The sequence below is a fragment of the Sus scrofa genome, chromosome 3 (genome assembly GCF_054392235.1).
Source record: "Sus scrofa isolate SSC_HxYL_T2T_F1_AM1 chromosome 3, Sscrofa_HxYL_maternal_Yorkshire_Landrace_v2.0, whole genome shotgun sequence".
Lineage (NCBI taxonomy): Eukaryota > Metazoa > Chordata > Mammalia > Artiodactyla > Suidae > Sus > Sus scrofa.
The window spans coordinates 122,445,614-122,464,540 of NC_139385.1; the positions used below are offsets into that span (position 1 = coordinate 122,445,614).

General features: G+C 51.7%; 1 protein-coding gene across 6 annotated transcripts in view; it reads right to left on the reverse strand.

The window, feature by feature from the left end:
- Positions 1-5,781: 5,781 nt before the first annotated feature.
- The window catches only part of TOGARAM2 (TOG array regulator of axonemal microtubules 2), a 59,878-nt gene continuing 46,732 nt past the window's right edge, over positions 5,782-18,927 (reverse strand). For all 6 annotated transcript variants that reach the window (XR_014842350.1, XR_014842351.1, XR_014842349.1 and 3 more), the window contains 2 exons: positions 10,633-10,719; positions 5,782-6,259 (listed from right to left, as the gene is read on the reverse strand). Coding sequence is in view for 3 of the 6 variants with exons in the window: in XM_021087671.2 (XP_020943330.2) it covers positions 6,003-6,259; positions 10,633-10,719 (344 nt within the window). In the remaining 3 variants the exon portion in view is untranslated. The remainder of the gene's footprint in view (positions 6,260-10,632; positions 10,720-18,927) is intronic.

Sequence of the window (18,927 nt, forward strand, 5' to 3'; positions counted from 1 at the left end):
TAAGGGGCAAAACTCTGGAGCCAAACTAGCTCCAAAAGACCACGGGATTTTAGTGGGTCGTCTCAAGTGGCTCAGATTGACCCAAGGGGAGGTAAGTACCTGGGAGCCCTAGAGAACCCTGGAGCATGTCAGGGGCTTTAGGGTCAAACAGACCCGAGTGCAGATCCAAGCTCAGCCACTCCTTATCCAGGTCCCCAATCTGTGGACCCTGCCAGACCAGCAGCATCCATGTCACCTGGGGCTGATGAGGCATTTTGGGCCCCGCCCAGACCAGCTGAATCCAAGCCTGCACTTTAATAGGAGTCCCAGAGATCCCCAGGCACCAGCTGAGGTGGCTTATCAAGCATCTCTGAGGTTCAGTTTCCTCACCAGGAAATGGGAGAAACAAAACCTTCCTTATGCGAATGACAGACCAGAACAAGGCAGTCACTCCGTTAAGAAGCTGGCTCCTCCCTGGTCTTCCGTTCTCGGGGCGCATTTTCCTCCCTCCATCACCAGGAGAGAGAAGGCGACCCTCCTTCCCATCCTTAATGACAGATCCAAGTTACAATGTAAGGAAGACCTTTCAGCCAGAAAGTGCCCCAAGATCTTCCCAGCCGTTCTGCCCCCAGTTGGGAGTCAGAGGAGGTGTGGCGGGAAGGGAAGAAGGCTGCACGGAGAAGAGAGCTCCCAGATTTCTCCTGGGGTGGGAGAGAGAGATGCCGGGGGTGGCTGTGAGGGAGGGGTCAAGTAAGAAGAAGGGGGAAGGTCACTGGTATGATGACAGGTCCCCAGTGGTGAGAACAGCCCTGGCCTCCCAGCACAGAGGGCAGCACACACTCTAGCCTCTGAAACGAGCTCAGTGCAGGCCAGCAGTGGGTCTCGGCCCCCACCCATCGCCAAAGTACATCCTCTCTTCCAACTCCAAGAGCTGCAGAGCCCACAAACCCTGATCCCGGCTGCTCCTAGAGCAATGACTCCAGAACCATAACGGCCAACCTTTGCCAAGGGTTTCCTAGGCTCATGGCCCCATGTTAAGTACTTGCAAGAATTAGCTCATTAATTGTCATAAGAGCCCGGTTAAAGTTGGTGTTGTCATCCTCCTCCCACTCACCTACCACATGTACAACACACACTTACACACTCTCTATCACACACACTCACACACACACTCTCTCTCTCTCTCTCACACACACACACACACACACATGCGCGCGCGCACACACACGCACTGGATTGATAAGGGAAGTTCAGAGAGGTTGACAAGTGGCTCCAAGGCCACATACCAGGAAGCAACAGTGCCTGGACTTGAGTCCAGCCTCTTGGACTCCAGTGCCTGGCCTCAGTCAGTCTCTGTCCCCAATCCAGGACACCCCCGGGGTGCCCGATGGGGAGAACTGGCAGGCTGGATGCCTGCAGGGCCAAAGACATTGCCACTTTCTACACCTCTGATTTTACTGTGGTTTCAGAATTTGGCCACCCATTAGAATCACTTGAAGAGAAAAGAGGAGAAAAGAAAAGAAAGAAGATGTGAGACACACACTATGGAATACTCTTCAGACATAAGAAAGAAAGTGGAGTTCCCGTCGTGGTTCAGTGGTAATGAACCTGACCAGTACCCTTGAGGAGGAGGGTTCGATCCTTGGCCTCATTCAGTGGGTTAAGGATCTGATGTTGCCAAGAGCTGTGGTGTAGGTGGCAGACGAAGCTCGGATCCCGAGTTGCTGTGGCTGTGGGTAGGTCGGCACCCGTAGCTCCAATTAGACCCCTAGCCTGGGAACCTCCATATGCCGCAGGTGCAGCCCTAAAAAGCAATAACATTAATAACATTAATAATAATGATAATAATAATAATGAATTCTTAGAATCTAATGTACAGCACAGTGATTATAGCTAATAATTCTATATTATATACATGAATGCTGCCAGGACAGTGGGTCTAACATGTTCCCAACACAAAAAAGAAATAGTAATTATGAGACTGGACGGAGGTGGTAGCTAATGCTATGGTGGTAATCATTTTGCAATATATAAATGTATCAAACAATACATTGTGAAACTGGGACTAGTCATCATTTAGCTCCATTAAACTCTAGCTTGCTTAACAAGTTATAAACTGTAACCCGCCTTCACTGATCAAGCTCACTGTAATTGTTTTTATAAAAACTTGCACGTCCTCCAAGCATTATGTGGGCCAAACAATAAGATATTTGCCCAAGTTGTTTTTCAGGAACTTGGAGTCTGCTGCTGCCCGGCTCAAGCCGGTTGAGACGGGTTGGGACCACCGATCCTCCCACTGGGCATGCGTGAGTGTCCGGTCAGTGACCTTGTGACGTCAGAAGGCCAAACGCTCCATCCTCAGATCATGCTAAGGCCCCCGTTTTCTGAACATGTGTCCCATGATAAAGCTTGTAGCTTAGCTGCCCCTGCCAAGAATGACAATCACCTCACTCTTTCTTCTCTCCAATCACCTTTCCCCACACTCCCCACACCTCAGACACCCTGCATCTTTATCCCTTAAATACCCCGAGCCCCTCGCCTCCGACTTCCCAGAGGCAGATCTGAGATGTGCTCCCTCCTAGCTTGGCTGCCTGGTCAATAAACCCCTTCTCTGCTGCAAACCACCACGTCTCAGCGTGTAGCTGGCTGAGAATCAGCCAAACGTACCTGGTTCGGTAACAATTGCACACTTTAAACTTACACAGTGTTAGATGTCAATTATATCTCAGTGAAGCCTGAAAGAAAAAGCAAGCAAGCAAGCAAGCAAGCAAGCTGCCTGGGCCCTACCCCATATTGACTGAATCGAAAATCCCCAGGGCTGGGGCCCGGGCATCAGTTTTTTCAAAAATCTCACTGGATGATTCCGAAGCACCGTAAGAATGGAAAAACACTTTGCTCAGAGGTAAGAAATGAAGCAGGAAAGAGAGAACAAGAGAAGAAGTGGAGTCTGTAAGAACACTTTCCTAAAATCTCAAAAAATTCCCAAGCAAAGAATTCCTAAGCAGTTTCATGTTTTCAGACACGTCTTTGGTCCTTCCTTCTCACAGGAGAGAGAAAGTCGGGGGGAGGGGGGAGAGGAAGCAGCTTGTCCATATTTACAGGCTATATTCCCACCCCAAGAGCATCTTGTGTGGAAGAGATCCTGGCCCCAACACACAGCCAACCAAACAACAGGGCAGGCTCTGCTCACACCCACCGTGGCTCTCAAAACAGTCTTCGTTCCCCATTCGGCCTCCTCCCTGCAGGCACTGCCAGCAGGCCCAGCTTACTAATAAACTGTCTTTCCTTTGTTGTAAAAAAGTAACGATGTGGGAAACTTTTGAGACGGAAAGTTCCCAAGGCTCTCAGCACCACCCCGCCCGTCCCCACGGGGGTTGTGCCAGGGGCATCGCCCACAGAGCCCAGCTGCCCAGAGACTAGTTTAATGCCTGAGCTAGTGAAAGAAAACAACGACGGTGCAAAGATTTAGTCTTTGCTTTTCAGCTGCTTTCAGTTAAACACCCACCTGTGCAAATGGGCACAGGGCACAAGAGCTGGGAAGCTTCAGTGTGAAGACAGAAGGCAGGACGACAGGGCCACGACTCTGAGCTTAATTTGTCCCTTCAAAATCCCTGGGTTCCTCCAGGTCTAAAACGTCCTGAAATATTCTGATGGGTTCTAGGATCCTAACAAGCAGAAAATATGTCTGTCTCCCAACCAAACCCAGAAAGGGGACTCAGACTCCATGCCAATTCAATTGATTAAATTGTGTCAAAGTTTACATATGTTTAAAATCAACCTCTCAGGCATCTTTGACCTCGTTCAGCTGGAATCAGCAAAGGGCATGGTGCCCCTGGGGAAGCCCCCGCTAGGGTCACAAGGAGGTGAGAGGCAGCTCAGGCTGGGCTGGAATTACCCAGCACACTTAAGCCGCCTATTAAAAGCCCGAGCCCCGGGAGGACTGTGACACTCACCCCAGGGCACTGGTGAGCGGAGGGACAGCCCCGTTAAACCCCGCAACACTGCACCGTGGAAAAGTGGCTTTCTCAGCCGGGGGCACCCAGGGGTTTGGAAATAAATGAGTTGACTCGAAGCTTCCCAGCCTATTCTGGGCCAGACCCCTGGGAGAGGGTTAGAACAGCGAAGGGGACCTGCTGTTGTTCTCAGGGGTGACAGTGCGACTGGTGAGTCTGCCAGGAAAGTTGCTGGCATAAAGCTGGGCCTCGTGGCCCTGCCCCTCTGGATCTGCCCCAGAGTGTTGCTGTGGGGCTGGCTCCTGGGCTGGGACTGACTGGGATGCTGCCCCTTCAGCCTTGGCCTCACCTGTGTGTTTGAGGTCACAGTGTGAGCTCTGATTCTTCCCGGGCACATGCTGGTCAACCCGCAGGGACCCCGGGCAAGGCAGAACCACTCCTGCGGTGTCCAGAGCCTAGCCTGGGCATCCCCCTCACTGCCAGGACACGATTTTGCATTTCTCTCATTACCCCATCAGTGGCTGCACCTTCTCTCAGCTTCCTCGTGTTCTGGTCCAGCCTGCATCCAACACACCTCTCCAGCTTCCTGATCTGGTCCAACCAGAGTAACCAGTGCAATTTCAGAGCGCCCACGTGACATCTGCACACCACATGGTGCTTTTGCTCCATCGGGTTCTTTCATTTATGCTACTCTAAGCGTGAAACATCGTCCAGTCCTCTTCAGAACTAACCAGAAAGCCACCTTCCAGAGAAGGCTTTTAGCCATGTCCATGTCAAACTCTCCTTGCCTTCTGATGTGCCGGGCAGAATCTGTGAGCAGGTTCCCAAAGGCTCAGCAGACACTGCGCTGAGGATGTTCTAAGGCAGAAGCAGGATGCCCACGGAGAGGTTACCTTCATCCCAAACCAGGCTTATCACAAATGGGCTGGATCTGAATGACCAGCTCAGGCTCTCTGGGTTCAAGAGGGCTTGTCCAGCTGCTCACAGGTTGGGGCTGTGCCCCCAAATGGCCTGCAACATGGGGGTCTGTGCTATGCTTTCTCCCTAATTCTTTGTCTCTTTATCATCTCCAGCTGGTTTTGAGGTGGTCATGTTTTGTCTTTTATTTTTTTATGTGTACAATAATGTTTCAATTTCTGTACACACTAGGGCATGCTCGACCAAAGGTTTAGTCTCTGTCCATCACCATACAGTTCATCCCTTTACCCGCTGTGCCCTCACCCACCCCCCCACCCCTCCCCAGGAACCACTACCCTGATCTCTGTATCTCTGTGTTGCTTTGGTTTGGTTTATTCTTTCATTGTTATTGTTTGTTTGTTATCGTCCACGAGTGAAATCTAGCAGTACTTGTCTTTTCTCCATATGACTTTTTTTACTTAGCATCATATGGCAGATAACAAGATGTCATCTTTTTTAAAGGGCTGAGTAGTAGTCCATTGTGTGAGCAGTTTTACACACAAATCACCTCTTTATCCATTTATCCATCGATGGGCACTCAGGTTGTTTCCATATCATGTTTTGTTTTCTTTGTCACACACCCTAGCTATTGGAAAGTCCTCTGAAGTTAAAAAAAGTACAAGACAGGAGTTCCCATTGTGGTTCAGTGGGTTAAGAACCCAGTTAGTGTCCATGAGGACTTGGGTTCATGAGGCTCAGTGGGTTAAGGATCCCACATTGCCGTGAGCTATGGGGTAGGTTGAAGATGCAGCTCAGATCCGGTGTTTCGGTGGCTATGGCTGTGGCCGGTGGCTATGGCTCCGATTCGACCCCTAGCCTGGGGCCTTCTACACACCCTGGGTGTGGCCCTAAAAAGACAAAAAGAAAAAAAAAAGTACAAGATAATAAAACCTTAGAAAAATAAGTAATTCTTTTATTTCTACTTCAAAATAGACTATGTACATCTGAACTCTACGGGAAAGGAGCCAGGGGGATTATTCCACCATAAAAATAAAATAAGATCAAAACAGTGATGGCTCATTCCAGATCCGTCCGTAATGCAGCTGGGAGGGGCTTGAGCTGCCAGGTGTCTTGCTGTCCGGGGCCTTCCTCTGTCAGTGACCTTGGGCCGCCTCACAGGGACTCCGTGCCTAAGAGCTCCTGGAGCGTTGTGAGGACTTGCTTTGGCTGCCCGGCGGCCAGGTCCTGCAGCCGGGAGCCCATCTGCTCCTGGAGGGTCCTGCACAGCCGGCCGACCACCGAGCGGACATTCCCGCCGCGCCCAGGCAGGACGCCGCTCCCCGTCATGCTGTTCAGAAAGTACCAGAGGACCGGAAGGACGTGGCGCTCCACGGCCTGGGGCTTCCGGGGGTAAACTGAGGCCACCAACACTGTCAGGGAGAAAAGAGGGAGAGTTGCTTGAGTCAGGCCCTCTCTCCCTCTCTTGGGACACCAACTCTGTCCCCTAAAAGGTGGGCAAGCCAGCAGGGCTGACCAATGCATGAGACACTCTGATGGAGGTTCCCAGGCTAGGGGTCTAATCAAAGCTGTAGCTGTCAGCGACAGCCACAGCCACAGCAACGTGGGATCCAAGCTGCGTCTGCAACCTAAACCACAGCTAATGGCAACGCCGGATCCTTAACCCACTGAGCAAGGCCAGGGCTCGAACCCGCAACCTTATGGTTCCTAGTTGGATTCGCTAGCCACTGGGCCACAACGGGAACTCCCAAGGTTTTCAATTCTTTTAAAATCAGAAAGAAAACAGTATCCAGCCTGGTGTATATTTGTGTTCATACCAACCAGTTGTAAAATATTCTATTTTTTAAAAATTTAAACTTTTTTTTGTTTTGGGGGTGTGGGTTTGTGTGTTTTTGTTTTTGTTTTTTGTTTGTTTGTTTTTGGTCTTTTTTATTTTAGGGCTACATCCGTGGCCTATAGAGGTTCCCAGGCTAGGGGTCAAATTGGAGCTGTAGCCACCAGCCACAGCCACAGCCATGCAGGATCCAAGCTGTGTCTGTGACCTACACCACAGCTCATGGCAATGGCGGGTCCTTAACCCACTCAGCAGGGCCAGGGATCAAACCTGCATCCTCATGGATGTTAGATTCATTTCCACTAAGCCATGGTGGGAGCTCCTAAACTTTTTTCTTTTTTTTAATGGAGCAAAAAGGGTGTGCAAAGGCAAAATGCACAGGGCTCGTGACAATCATAATTGGTCCTTTGAGTCCAGGGCAGAGGAAAGAGGCAGACACATCTGATGGCAATTCTGCTTCTGCCATGTAAGCTGTGCGAGCTTGCAAAAGCCACTCAAGCTTTCTGAGCCTGTTCCCTAATCTGTAAAGTAAGGATAATAATTCTGAACCAAAGACTCGAGGTTGTAAGAGATAAGACAATAAATGCATGGGAAATGTGACAAAGAGTAGCTGGTCCTAGTAGTGCTTTAATCTGCATTGCCACCTAAGAGAGTTCACACACACACACACACACACACACACACACACGGGAAAGTTGTTCTAGGAGAGAGGTTGAGACTCTCAAATGAAGCATTCTGGAAAATAAAACAGCCAGCGGGAGATAAGACCAGCATGGCCTCTCTGAGTCTTGAGGCCGAGCCTCACTCTATGCCCAGCAATAATGCAGGAGGCATGAACACGCTTTATAAACTAGAGGGCCCTGCACAGACCCTTCATTCCAATGATGAATCCCCCAGGCCCCAGGCCCCCTACCTTCTCTAAACCCCAGAAAACCCAGAAGCAGGCTAAAACCTGCTAGCAAGCCTTCCATCATGCAGTAAATGTCAGGGCTGCCCCCAGTGTCAAGGCCACATCAAAGGCTACCCTAATTGCTGTGGCTGTGGTGTAGGCCGGCAGCTGCAGCTCTGATTCCACCCCAAGCCTGGGAACCTCCATATGCTTCAGTTGCAGCCCTAAAAAGACCAAAAAACAAACGAACAAAGGCCACCCCAAGCCACTCTGGAGGGGCTGCTCTGGGCCTCAGCCTTGGCCACATCACCCTAAGTGTGTTCATGCCAGCGATGCTCGCTTGACAATCAGTGCATTCTGCCTGTCATCCTGCCAAAGGCTAAGTGCTGAAGGCACTCGGCGCTGAGAGAAGTGCTTGATTGTTTATTTATGGGGCAAAGAAACTGAAAAGATCCCTGAGCTGAGAGACACCCTGGAAACTACCACTGCCTGAGCCAGAATCTGGGGCTCAGAGCTTTGTGTCCTGACTCCATTTAACGCTCACCCGAGAGGCAGGACCTTGTCCATTTCACAGAGAAGGAAACCAACACTCAAGGAGCTTGCCCAAGACTCCCCAGCTACCGAGGGGGAAAGACAGAGGCCAAGCCTGCCTCAACTCCAAAGTGCACGCTCTTCCCACCACTCACAGCCCTAAATCTCTAGGGGGTCCACATTTCAGAGGCTGGTCTGGAGTTTTGTTTTTAGGGAAACCCCCAACTTGTTCTTCTTTCATTAGCGTTAATATCATCCAATCCCCCAGGACATTTGTAGCAGGAGCCCCAACGGGTCCCTTTGATTTCAGAGCCGGCCCAAGACAGTGGGGAACCCGAGGGGGTGGCCCGGGCCCCCCTTATCTCAACCTGACATTCTCATGGTGCCAGCTCCCATCGAACGGGTACCTTGTCTTTCAGGCCCTACCCTCAGGGTGCCTGCACCCACACTGTGGGCCTCCCCAGGGGCTCCCCGTGTCGCAGAGCCCTCAAAAATACGATCCACAGTCCTGGGAAGGCGGAACTGCACCCTGTGAGCCAACCCAGCTGCGAACAGCTGCATAAAGCCATAAAGCGGGGCCAGGAGGTGAGTTACCTGTGCTGGAAGCAGGCTGAGAAGGGAAAGCCACCAGGTCAGCCCCCCCACCTCCGGTGGGGGTGGAGAGCAAGAGGGAAATGGAGGGGAGCAACCAGAGGGAACGGGGGCGGCGGGGGGTCGCCCAATAATCCTGATCATCTACCTTTACTGAACTGCATCTCATCCCAACGGAGGTGAGAACTATCCCTGAGCCAGGCCCAGGCAGGGCCCTGCCCCTAACCTGCTACGCCTCCCCCCCACCCCCCGCCGCCCCCCGCAACACCTCGCCCCTGAACTTCCCGCCTCCAGCAGAGAGGTGGTTGCGTCCTGAGTCCACATTCACCTGCCTGAGGGCAGGGGCTGGCTCTGGAGTGGGCACTGGCGGGAGGCACCATGAGGAAAACCCATTAACTTCGCGCTTAACAGGCAGCTGAGGGGATTAGCCAAAGATTTACTCCTGAGTTAAGCTGTGTTATTATTAGTCCATGCCGTGTGTCAATTGAAGTTTCCTTCCCTGGTCCTGGCTGACCCAGAGTTAACAGAACTGTGTAGAAACTCTTGTTTTTGAGGCGTCTTGGAAATAGGTGGGTAACATTTACAGTAAATGGCTACCCACCGGCCTCTGGGGCCCGTAATTTACCTAAAACAAGGACAAGTAAGGGTTTCCCCCAGAGAATGCTGGTTTTGAGTGACAGATAAGGGTTCCCAGCCTGGTACCCAGGGTGGTCTCACCCCAGGGTACCCATGGCACGGCGGCTGCATCATAGCCCCCAGCCCTGCCTCACTCGCCCCTCTCTGCCTGGAGAAGGCCTGGCATCTGGACAGGAAGGAGCCACTCTGGGGACACTGGGAGGACTGGGGCGCAAAGCCAAGCAGGAACCAAGATGGGGTGGCGGAAGAGCTGGAATGATGCCCTCAGGCAGGTGACGTGCGCTGAGCATCTCTAGAGCCTGATGTTGTGAATCCCTGGTTTGGCCAGCGAGAGGCTGGCACAGGCAACTCGGATGGGTCGGGGGGTGAGGGCCTGGGGAGAAGGGAAATAGTGAAGGCGACACCAGACCAAGCAGGCACTGCCCAGAGGGAGAAGCATGAGAAGGGCTTTGCATGTGGGCCAGCAAAGGGGCAAGGACAGAAAGTGAGCTGGGGCAACAGGGTGGCACGGAGGCGGCCAAGGCAGGGATCGCCCCCCCTGCAAGGCACGGCAGCATATACGAGGTTGAGGGCTCGGCTCTGCAGCCTGGCTCCGGGGGACAAATCCTGGGTTACTCGTTAAGGGACCCTGGGCACTTAACCTTTCTGAGCTCTGTGTTTGGATTTCTGCAAAAAACGTGGAAGCCACACCCTCCTTGTGGGGTTGTCTTGAGAAATAAATGACAGGGCATATCACTGGGGGTGGGGGCGGAGCGGAGCCTAGAAGGCCAGGCAATGCCAGGCCCTGTGGGCCACTCCAGGGACCCTGGACACCACCCTGGAGACATGCGAGGATTTAAGCAGGGGGTGTCAAGATCCGTCTGCTTTTTAAGGGGACCCTTGGGAGAAGAGATTGGGTCCTTCTCCTCCTTCCTAGATGGGACCCTCCTAGGAGGGAGGAGGAGGCTTTTGGCAAGTTCAATAACCTGTTAAGTAACCTGCCCCAGGTCAGGGTGACAGGGCTGCTGCTGACCCAGCCCTGCCCCCACCACATGGTGTCTACCCGGAGGGGTGGCTTTTTCTGATTCACGCGCAGGTCCCCTAGGGAAGCCCCCTTTGCAAAAAGGAAGACATGCATAATTGTTTCTTTTAAACTATTTTGGTTATATGTAGACCGGCCTCATTGTGACCCCACATAAGCAGGTTATCAACGTTTTTGCACATGGTCTGTGGGAATTTTCTGGTGACTTTTGGTCTTAGATAAGAGGGTGGTTCAACCATGTGCTGGAAAGAAGAGAAAAGGGCTGGAAGGCTGGGCCGCTCACCGGACAGACGTTCTGTGACATCCAGCACTGCACGGCCACTCAGGAAACGCACCCGCCCAGCAAACGCGTGGAGGAGGCCGAGGTTGTCTGAAAGAGACAGAGGGTGTCAGTGGCCGTGATGCTGTGGCCCGAGCGAGGGCACCAACTGTTCAGAGCAAGGTATCCGCAGCACCCATGTAGGGAGGAGGCCCTTGGGGAGCTGCATTAAGTTTTCCAGGTCACAAGGAGGCCACTTGAAAAAAGTGAATATACATGGGATGTTTGGGGAACAGTAAGAGGCCTGTGATAGTTACACTGGCTCCCAAACAGGCCCGTTTACTCCCACGGATCTGGTTCTTTTTTTTTTTTGTCTTTTTGCCTTTTCTAGGGCCGCTCCCACTCGGAGCTGTAGCCACCGGCCTACACCACAGCCACAGCAACTCAGGATCCAAGCTGCGTCTGGGACCTACACCACAGCTCACGGCAACGCCGGATCCTTAACCCACAGAGCAAGGCCAGGGATCGAACCCGCAACCTCATGGCTCCTCGTCGGATTTGTTAACCACTGCGCCACGACGGGAACTCTCGGATCTGGTTCTTATTGCCTGTGCATCCTCAAAACCACAGTGAGCTTTGGGGCAAAAGAGAGAGGTAGATAGAGATGCCTGATGATAGATGTGCAATTGAGAGCTGATTTGTGGGTGGATAGATCGATAGATGGACAGGTAGGCAGACAAGCAGGTGATAGATATAAGTGACAGACAAGTGCATAATAGATAGAGATAGATAACAAACAGAAATGAATGACATAGAGATAGATGGATGAATAGATTCAGATGTGGATACAGTTTTAGAACTGAGGCACTAAGCCCTGACCATACCAAGGATCAGTAAAAGGCTAGGATCAGCATTCGGAAATCGTGGCTCTTCTCACAGCCTGAACCTGGGCTCTAAATAATGGGATACACCCAGAGCCGATGGGCGTATCCTACATTGAACAAAGCCTGATAGCCTCTAAGTAACAAGCATGGAGCCAGGAGACGAAAGACCTAGTCCTCCTCCTCCTCCTCCCCTTCCCCCTCCAGAGACCCCTTCGCAGAGGAGACAGGCACTTAAACGTGAACCCTAACATAGAGCGGGAAGCTCCACGCTCAGGTAACCAAGAGCCTGGGGATTCTGGAGCCTGGGTGACCAACATGCCTCGGTCTGCCCAGGACTCTCCACATCATGGCACAGAAAGCCCCAGTGTCCCTGGCAAACCAGGAAGGCTGGTCACCCTAACAGGAGCAGAAGCGCCTGGCTGGCTCAAGCAGGGTCAGAGGAGGGATCGTGCAGGTTGGGGGGTAGGGGTAAGAAGGACCTTTCAGTAGTTTATATATAATCTCCCAGGACTCCAGCCACACCACCCCAGGAGCCCAGCTCTCCTGCTACCCAGCCACACCCATGGGTGAAGCCTGAGGCCTGAGCCCGTCTCCACTTGGATCGTGAAGGAATGTGATTGACTAATGTTGAAATCCATTTATGAAATCCATAAAGCCAGTGGGTTGGGAGAGGTTCTAGGGATAAAGAGACTCTCTAGCATTCATTGATTGTATTTCTAAAATCATCCCCAGGAGTTACCCCTGAGACACAGTGGGTTAAGGATCTGGCACTGCCGCAGCTGTGGTGTAGGTGCAGATGTGGTTCAGCTTCCATCCCTGGCCTATGGGGAACATCCATATGCCTTGGGTGTGGCTGATAAAGGAAAAAATAAATAAAATAAAAACAAATCAACTCCAGCTGGATCCCATGGCTACTGGATTTAGAAGCTGCTCCTTCTTCCCCATTTAATTTTATTTATTTATTTATTTATTTTTTTTGCTTTTTAGGGATCCAACCCGCAACCTCATAGTTCCTAGTTGGATTCATTTCTGCTGCGCCACAACAAGAACTCCCTTTTTTTTTTTTTTTTTTTTTTCCCTGAGGTTCCACCTTTTCTGAGTTCCTTCCATACCTTAGCACACAGCCCCAGCATCCCCAGAGATGTGCAATCAAAGCTTTGTTTTTCCCATCAGGCAACCATTCTAGCTAAGAGCTAACTCCTGCTTCCCTTGCTTGCCTCCTGAGATCTGGAAGAAATACAGAGGAGAAAACTCAAAAGCTCTGTGGTTTGCAAAAGCTCCATCCATAAGGCCAAAATAATTTGTTCTGGGAGATAAGAGATTCCAGGCTCTAGAAGACTGCAGTTAGCAAAGAAGTGGCCTCAGGGTGTCCCGGTAAAGCTGCAAATGTGTAAGAACAGAATTTTGTGTCAATATCACCTGCGATACTGTTTCCAGGTGCTTCTGTTTCTCCCACCCCCATCATCAGCCATGAGTTCACCTCTGAGAGCAAGGGCTTCTCCCTCCTTACTCTTCCCCACCAACACTCAGTCCAGGACATTCTCTGGGCACCGCTGGACCTCCCCTCTCCTGGCCACTGACACAGCCTTCCAGAGCCTGAGAGAAGCAGAGAGTTTAGGGAATACTTGCGAATGCACATCCCACAGCCATCTGCACCAGCCCATGCTCCCATGGTGCCTGGCACACAACAGGTGCCCAATAAATGCTTATGGAGAACAGGCAATGTTAAAGCAGAGGCACCGAGTTAGCCCAAACTGGTCTATTCCAGACTCCACTCTGAGTAGCTGCCTCTCTGCCTCTGACTGCTTTTATAGTGACAGTTTACCCTAGAGGTCACACCCAGGTTTTTTTTTTTTTTTTTTTTTTCTTTTTAGGGCCGCACCCACAGCATATGGAGGCCCCCAGGCTAGGGGTTGAATCAGAGCTGCAGCTGCAAGCCCACGCCCCAGCCACAGCAACACAGGGATCTGAGTCACATCTTCGACTTACTTCACAGCTCACAGCAACACCGGATCCTTAAGCCACTGATCGAGGCCAGGGATCAAACCTGCGTCCTCATGGATGCTAGTCAGGTTCATTAACCACTGGGCCACAACGGGAACTCCCCACATCCAGGTTTAATGAGAGGCAGTAAAGGACAGTGGCTAAGGCGGTGGACTCTGGGGCCGGATTGCCTGGATTTGAATCCTAGCTCTTCCACATTTACTGTGTGACATTGGACAAGTCACCTACCCTCTTTAAACCTCAGTTTACCCATCTATAAAATGGGGGTAATACAAGTACCTTCCTCATAGAGCTGCTTAGGATAGCACTTTGAGCAGATAATTACTGTGTAAGTATCAGCTCTTGTAGCTACTGTTACCATTATTACCCTGAGATACTCTGAAAGCCCAGGAACCTCCATGGCAGAGGGTCCAATTAAGAGGCTGGACTCAAACTTTCAAAACCTTCAAAATCCACACTGGCCCAAGGTTTTCACAGGATCCTCTTCTGCTCTCAAAGGAAGCCACACTGGCCTTGGTGCTGCCCACACAAAGGGCAAGCAAAGCCCTTCAATGCAGAGAAAAGAGCCAGGGGCTGGCAGAGCAAACACCTTGACCTCCCTGGCCCTAGCCTCCCCACTCTACACCGGGGCTGAGGCCGAGAGGGCTTCACGCCTGTTCCATAGAGCCAAGCCCTGAGGCTCCTGGGAAGCCAGAGAAGGGCTTTTAAGAAAGCTTTAAAGGGAGTTCCCTTGTGGCACAGCAGGCTAGGGATCTAGGCTCAAGTCACTGCTGTGGCATGGGTTTGATCCCTGGCCCAGGAAATTTCGCATGCCATAGATGAGGCCAAAAAAACAAAAAGAAAGAATTTTAAAAAACCTGGTCCCATGGACAGTGGCGGCAAAGACACTGAAGTCCACCAATAAGCACAAGACTCAGTGAGTTAAACTATGTCACACAGCCGAATTCTCTGTGGCCACCAAAGGCAGGTCTGTTCATTTCAGGAAAACTGGGAATGATCTACTGAAACAGAAAAATACAAACTATGGCGTAGCACACAGCACGTGATGGAGCTGTTACAAGTGACTCAAGTGTGTAATTATACATAAATGCTCATGCGCTGCTTTTTTGAAAGCAGGATACAAATTTAAATGTGTTCTATAATGGAAAAAACAAAAACCATTTTTTAAAAAAGAAATACCTGACAATGCCTGCTGGCCGTACTTAGAACCCTAGCATTACATAATGAAGAACTAATGTATTAAAATAAGTGTGACATAGTCATGATGTGGTCCACCAATATGCACAGAAAAAATACCCAAAATGGAAAGTGTCAAATGTTAATGGCAAGTGAAGATTTTTTTTTTCTTCCCAATGCTTCACATTTTTCATTTTCTCAGGAACGAATGCATGTGACTTTTACAGTGGTGGAAAGTAAACTTCACATTTTCAAGTTAACTAGAAAGACCGCGTAGCATGGGAAATGGTAGAATTGAATGACGGAGCAAAGTCAAAGTTGTACTGATATTACAATTTTTAACTGGGGAAGTCTGTATCCCTTAGACAAAAAGTAGAAGAGCAAAGAGACATTTTTAAGCAGCCAGTGTATTCAAGGGGCATCACAAATGAATTTTTTTTTTTTTCCTTTTTAGGCCTGTACCTTCAACATATGGAAGTTCCCGGGCTGGGGGTCGAATCAGAGCTGCAGCTGCCTGCCTACACCACAGCCACAGCAACACAGCAACTCGAGATCTGCACCTCATCTGTGACTGACACTTCAGCTTGTGGCCATGCCGGATTCTTAACCCATGGAGAGAGGCCAGGGATTGAACCCTCATCCTCACTGACGCTATGTTGGGCTCTTAACCCTCTGAGCCACAACGGGAACTCCACATATGGGGTTTTAAGTTTCATGAATATAATGTTGGTCATATGATTTATATAGGGTGATGAATTTGAAGTCAGAGCAAAAGAGCAGAAGCAGATCTGAAGCTGCCCATCTCTGAGCCTGTGTGCCCCCTTCAGCACAGGCCAGGGGCCACACTAAATTAAGAGAACTCCTTTTGGCATTCAGTCTGACCAGGAAGGGGTGAGCTATCAGCAGTCTGGTAGTTTAATTAGTGAAGTTTCTTCTGTAACTAACCCAGTAACAGAGCCCAAAGGCAGCACAGCCAGGAGAGCTGCCTTGATCCCTGGACCAACTGCCCTGAAAGCAGAGGTCTTGGTGCTGAGTAGAAAGGGTGCCCCTCCAGGCTCGGCCCTGGAGAAGCCCTCAAGCTGGCAGGGACAGAGGACAGAGGGCAGGGACAGAGGGCAGGGACAGAGGACAGAGTGTGGGGAGCAGGGCTCATGACATGTTTCCTTTTTCACTGTTCCCCCAAAGGAGACGTGGGCAGAAACCCCACCTGCTCTGTCAACCAGCACACCCACACCACAGCCTCGCTACACCAGGGAAAAGCAGGGGACCAGAAGAGATATGGTGGCTGATGAGTTGACTCTGGCACTAAATTCCAGAATCAAGAGCTTGCCTAAGACCAACCTCCCAGGGAGTCCCCCTCGGTGCCTCAGTAGTTAACGAATCCGACTAGGAACCATGAGGTTGCAGATTGGATCCCTGGCCTCGCTCAGTGGGTTAAGGATCCGGAGTTGCCATGAGCTGTGGTGTAGGTCGTAGACATGGTTTGGATCCCACATTGCTGTGGCTGTAGTGTAGGCTAGCAGCTACAGCTCTGATTCAACCCCTAGCCTGGGAACCTCCATATGCCGCAGGTGCGGCCCTAAAAAGACAAAAAAAGACAAAAAAAGACCAACCTCCCAGTGTGGCTGTGTGATCTGGACTTTGTGCCAGAAGACGGCCTGTCCTGACTGTGTTCTCGACCCCCTTGGCCCCCGTTGAGCAGGAAGCAAACAGTAACAAACTGTGACTGTCCACACTTAAATATTTCACAGCCCTTCACAGCTCCTCTCCAGTCTGGAGCCCAGAATCCCTCCTGGAGCATGAAGAAGCCGGCCTGGGAGAAAGCTCCCTCTGCTCAAAGAGCTCCACACCGCTTCCAGGAGGGGCCTTGGGTGCTAAGGTCTACTGGAGCCACCGGGCTCAGCCCGGGAGACACGGGAAGGAAGAGGTTCTGCTACGCCTGCCCCAGGCTCTGCTTCCACCAGCCAAGCCCCTGAGACAGTGGCAAGTTTCGTTGCTTGCATCCAGCTTCCCTCTGCAAGCCAGGCTCTGACCATTCCAGGTAGAAGAGGACTCTTCCCCCGGGAGAGCGCGATTCCACCCCAGTCCTCGCTGGCAGGGATGAATTCTTGTGAGCAACCTAAATCCCTCCCATTCTGACCGTTGTGGGTTTAGAAGTTGGCTCATTATTTCACAGTTCAGAACACTTCCAAAACCAGCGTTACTGGTTGGGCTTAGAGGGTACAGATCACAGCAAAGCGCTCACCTACACCTGCTCAGATGACCTGGAGCCAGGACCCTGGGCTTCACCCTTTGGGGCCCAGGGGGGCCTTGAGTGAGGGGTTAGTGGGCTCCGTTTATCCCTTTGAAGCCAACCCCATTCCATTCTAGCTAAGCACTGACCTCAAGCAGAGAGGAGGCCAGTGCCCCTTCACGCCGGCCTCCATTCTCCCTGCACCAAGTCCTGCGACGGATGGACCCGGACCCGAGGGAGCGTCGTTGGCCATCCCCAAGCAGACCCTGTCCCAGGAGGACGGGAGACCCACAGCATCTTCCTGGATGCGGCAGCCTGCCTCAAGGTGTGGTCAGGTCACAAGCCGGCCACCCCCAGGCCCCCTTTCCAGGGTGTCCAGCCCAAGTGGGTATAGCAGGGCCCCAAGAAGAGGGGACCCAAGTCTTGTGACAACGTGAGGCACCGGATTCTGCAGCCCAAATTTCCAGAGCTCCAGCATGCCCAAAGAGGCCAACCCAGTGGCAAAAAGGAGACCCTGAAATACCTGGAGGCGGATGAGGTAAAAGCTCCTCTCCCCAGACAAGGGTGCTTGGCCTCTTCAAATAACTAAAGCTGCTGTTAGGTGCAGGTTTTCCCAATAAATCCAGGGCCCGCGGTGATTTACCAAGAGCCTTGGTTATTGGCAACAGCAATTTCACGTACCCAGAGCAGCACTGAGAACAAGCTGTAATTTAGAGCTGGATTTATTTTGTTTGTTCTACAGCAACAAACTCAGCAAATCATAAACTCCCTCTGAGATGAAGAGAGGAAATTGACAATATTTATGATATCGAGAGGCGGAGAAGGGCCTGACCAGGCCTTTGATTTGTAACTGAAACTTCTCCTGGAGGCTCCAGCCAAGGACACAGCAGCTGTCCTGGGCCCCAGGGAGTGGAGCTCAGGCCAGGGTTGGGGATGAGGAGGGGTGGGTGTGCCAGGTGGCATTGCCAGCCTCCCCAAGGGGATGGTCTGTGGATCCCAGAGGCAGGACGTTGCCCTGTGCTCATGGGAACAGATAGCAACAAGGCAAGAGCCGTTCTCAGATTATATGCTTCCTCCGGTAAAGGCAAGACCAGCTTGTGAAAACTCGTGGTTCTCCTGGTCTGGACATGAGTCTGTCATGTACTATGACATTCTCACACATCTGAGGTTTCAAACTTGCACTTCCGTCTGTGTACTCGATACACCAGTGCTACCTTCTCATCTTCTCCGGAAGGAATGGGGAGCAAAAGTAGCTGCACCAAAAATTCCACCTGATGTTCGAGAACCAAGATCCGATGCTGCAAAGCACATTAGGAACAGAGGCCCCCCGGCCTTTCCTGATGGCTCTCCCATAGCTCCCCCCTTTCTGTTCTTTTTATCGCTCCCCCAGCCCCCACTCCCCACGCACCCTCACCCTCTACGCCTCCCACTAAATCCCTCCCACCCCAAATCCTGGCCCCGATCTTCCTAAAAGGCAGCTCTCATTTTATGCTCAGAAAGCCAACGGGATCCCAGCCTGACTCCTGTGCCAGATCATCAAGGTGGCCCATCGCCTGGGTCCACCCCCCCCATCAACTTTGTCCTTTCCAACACACGTGCCCTACTGGCTCACCAGCATCCTGCCTGGTCCCCCCTCCAAGCCACATCATCTCCTCCTCCATTTCTACAACTAAAGAAATTGACAGCTCTTCCCAACTCCTCCTCTCTCGAGAGAGAGAGAGATCGAGATTGGCAATCCCGATCTCTCTCTCCATCACGCTCTATTGGCTTCCTCACTGTGGTTCTGTGTGGCCCGGGCCGCGTCACTTTCTGCCCGTGTACCATGAGGCGCCAAGACCAGGTCATCTCCGCATCTCCTCTGCTCATCATCATCATCGAAGGCCCCCAGGGGGACGGCCTCTGTCCTGCACGGCCTCTGGGGACATACTTGGCCTGAAAGCCAACCAGTGCCTTTCACTGTCTGCTGATTCCCCAGCAGGGAGGGAGCCAGCTGCCTACCAGCGTGGAGCAGGGGCCGCGGGG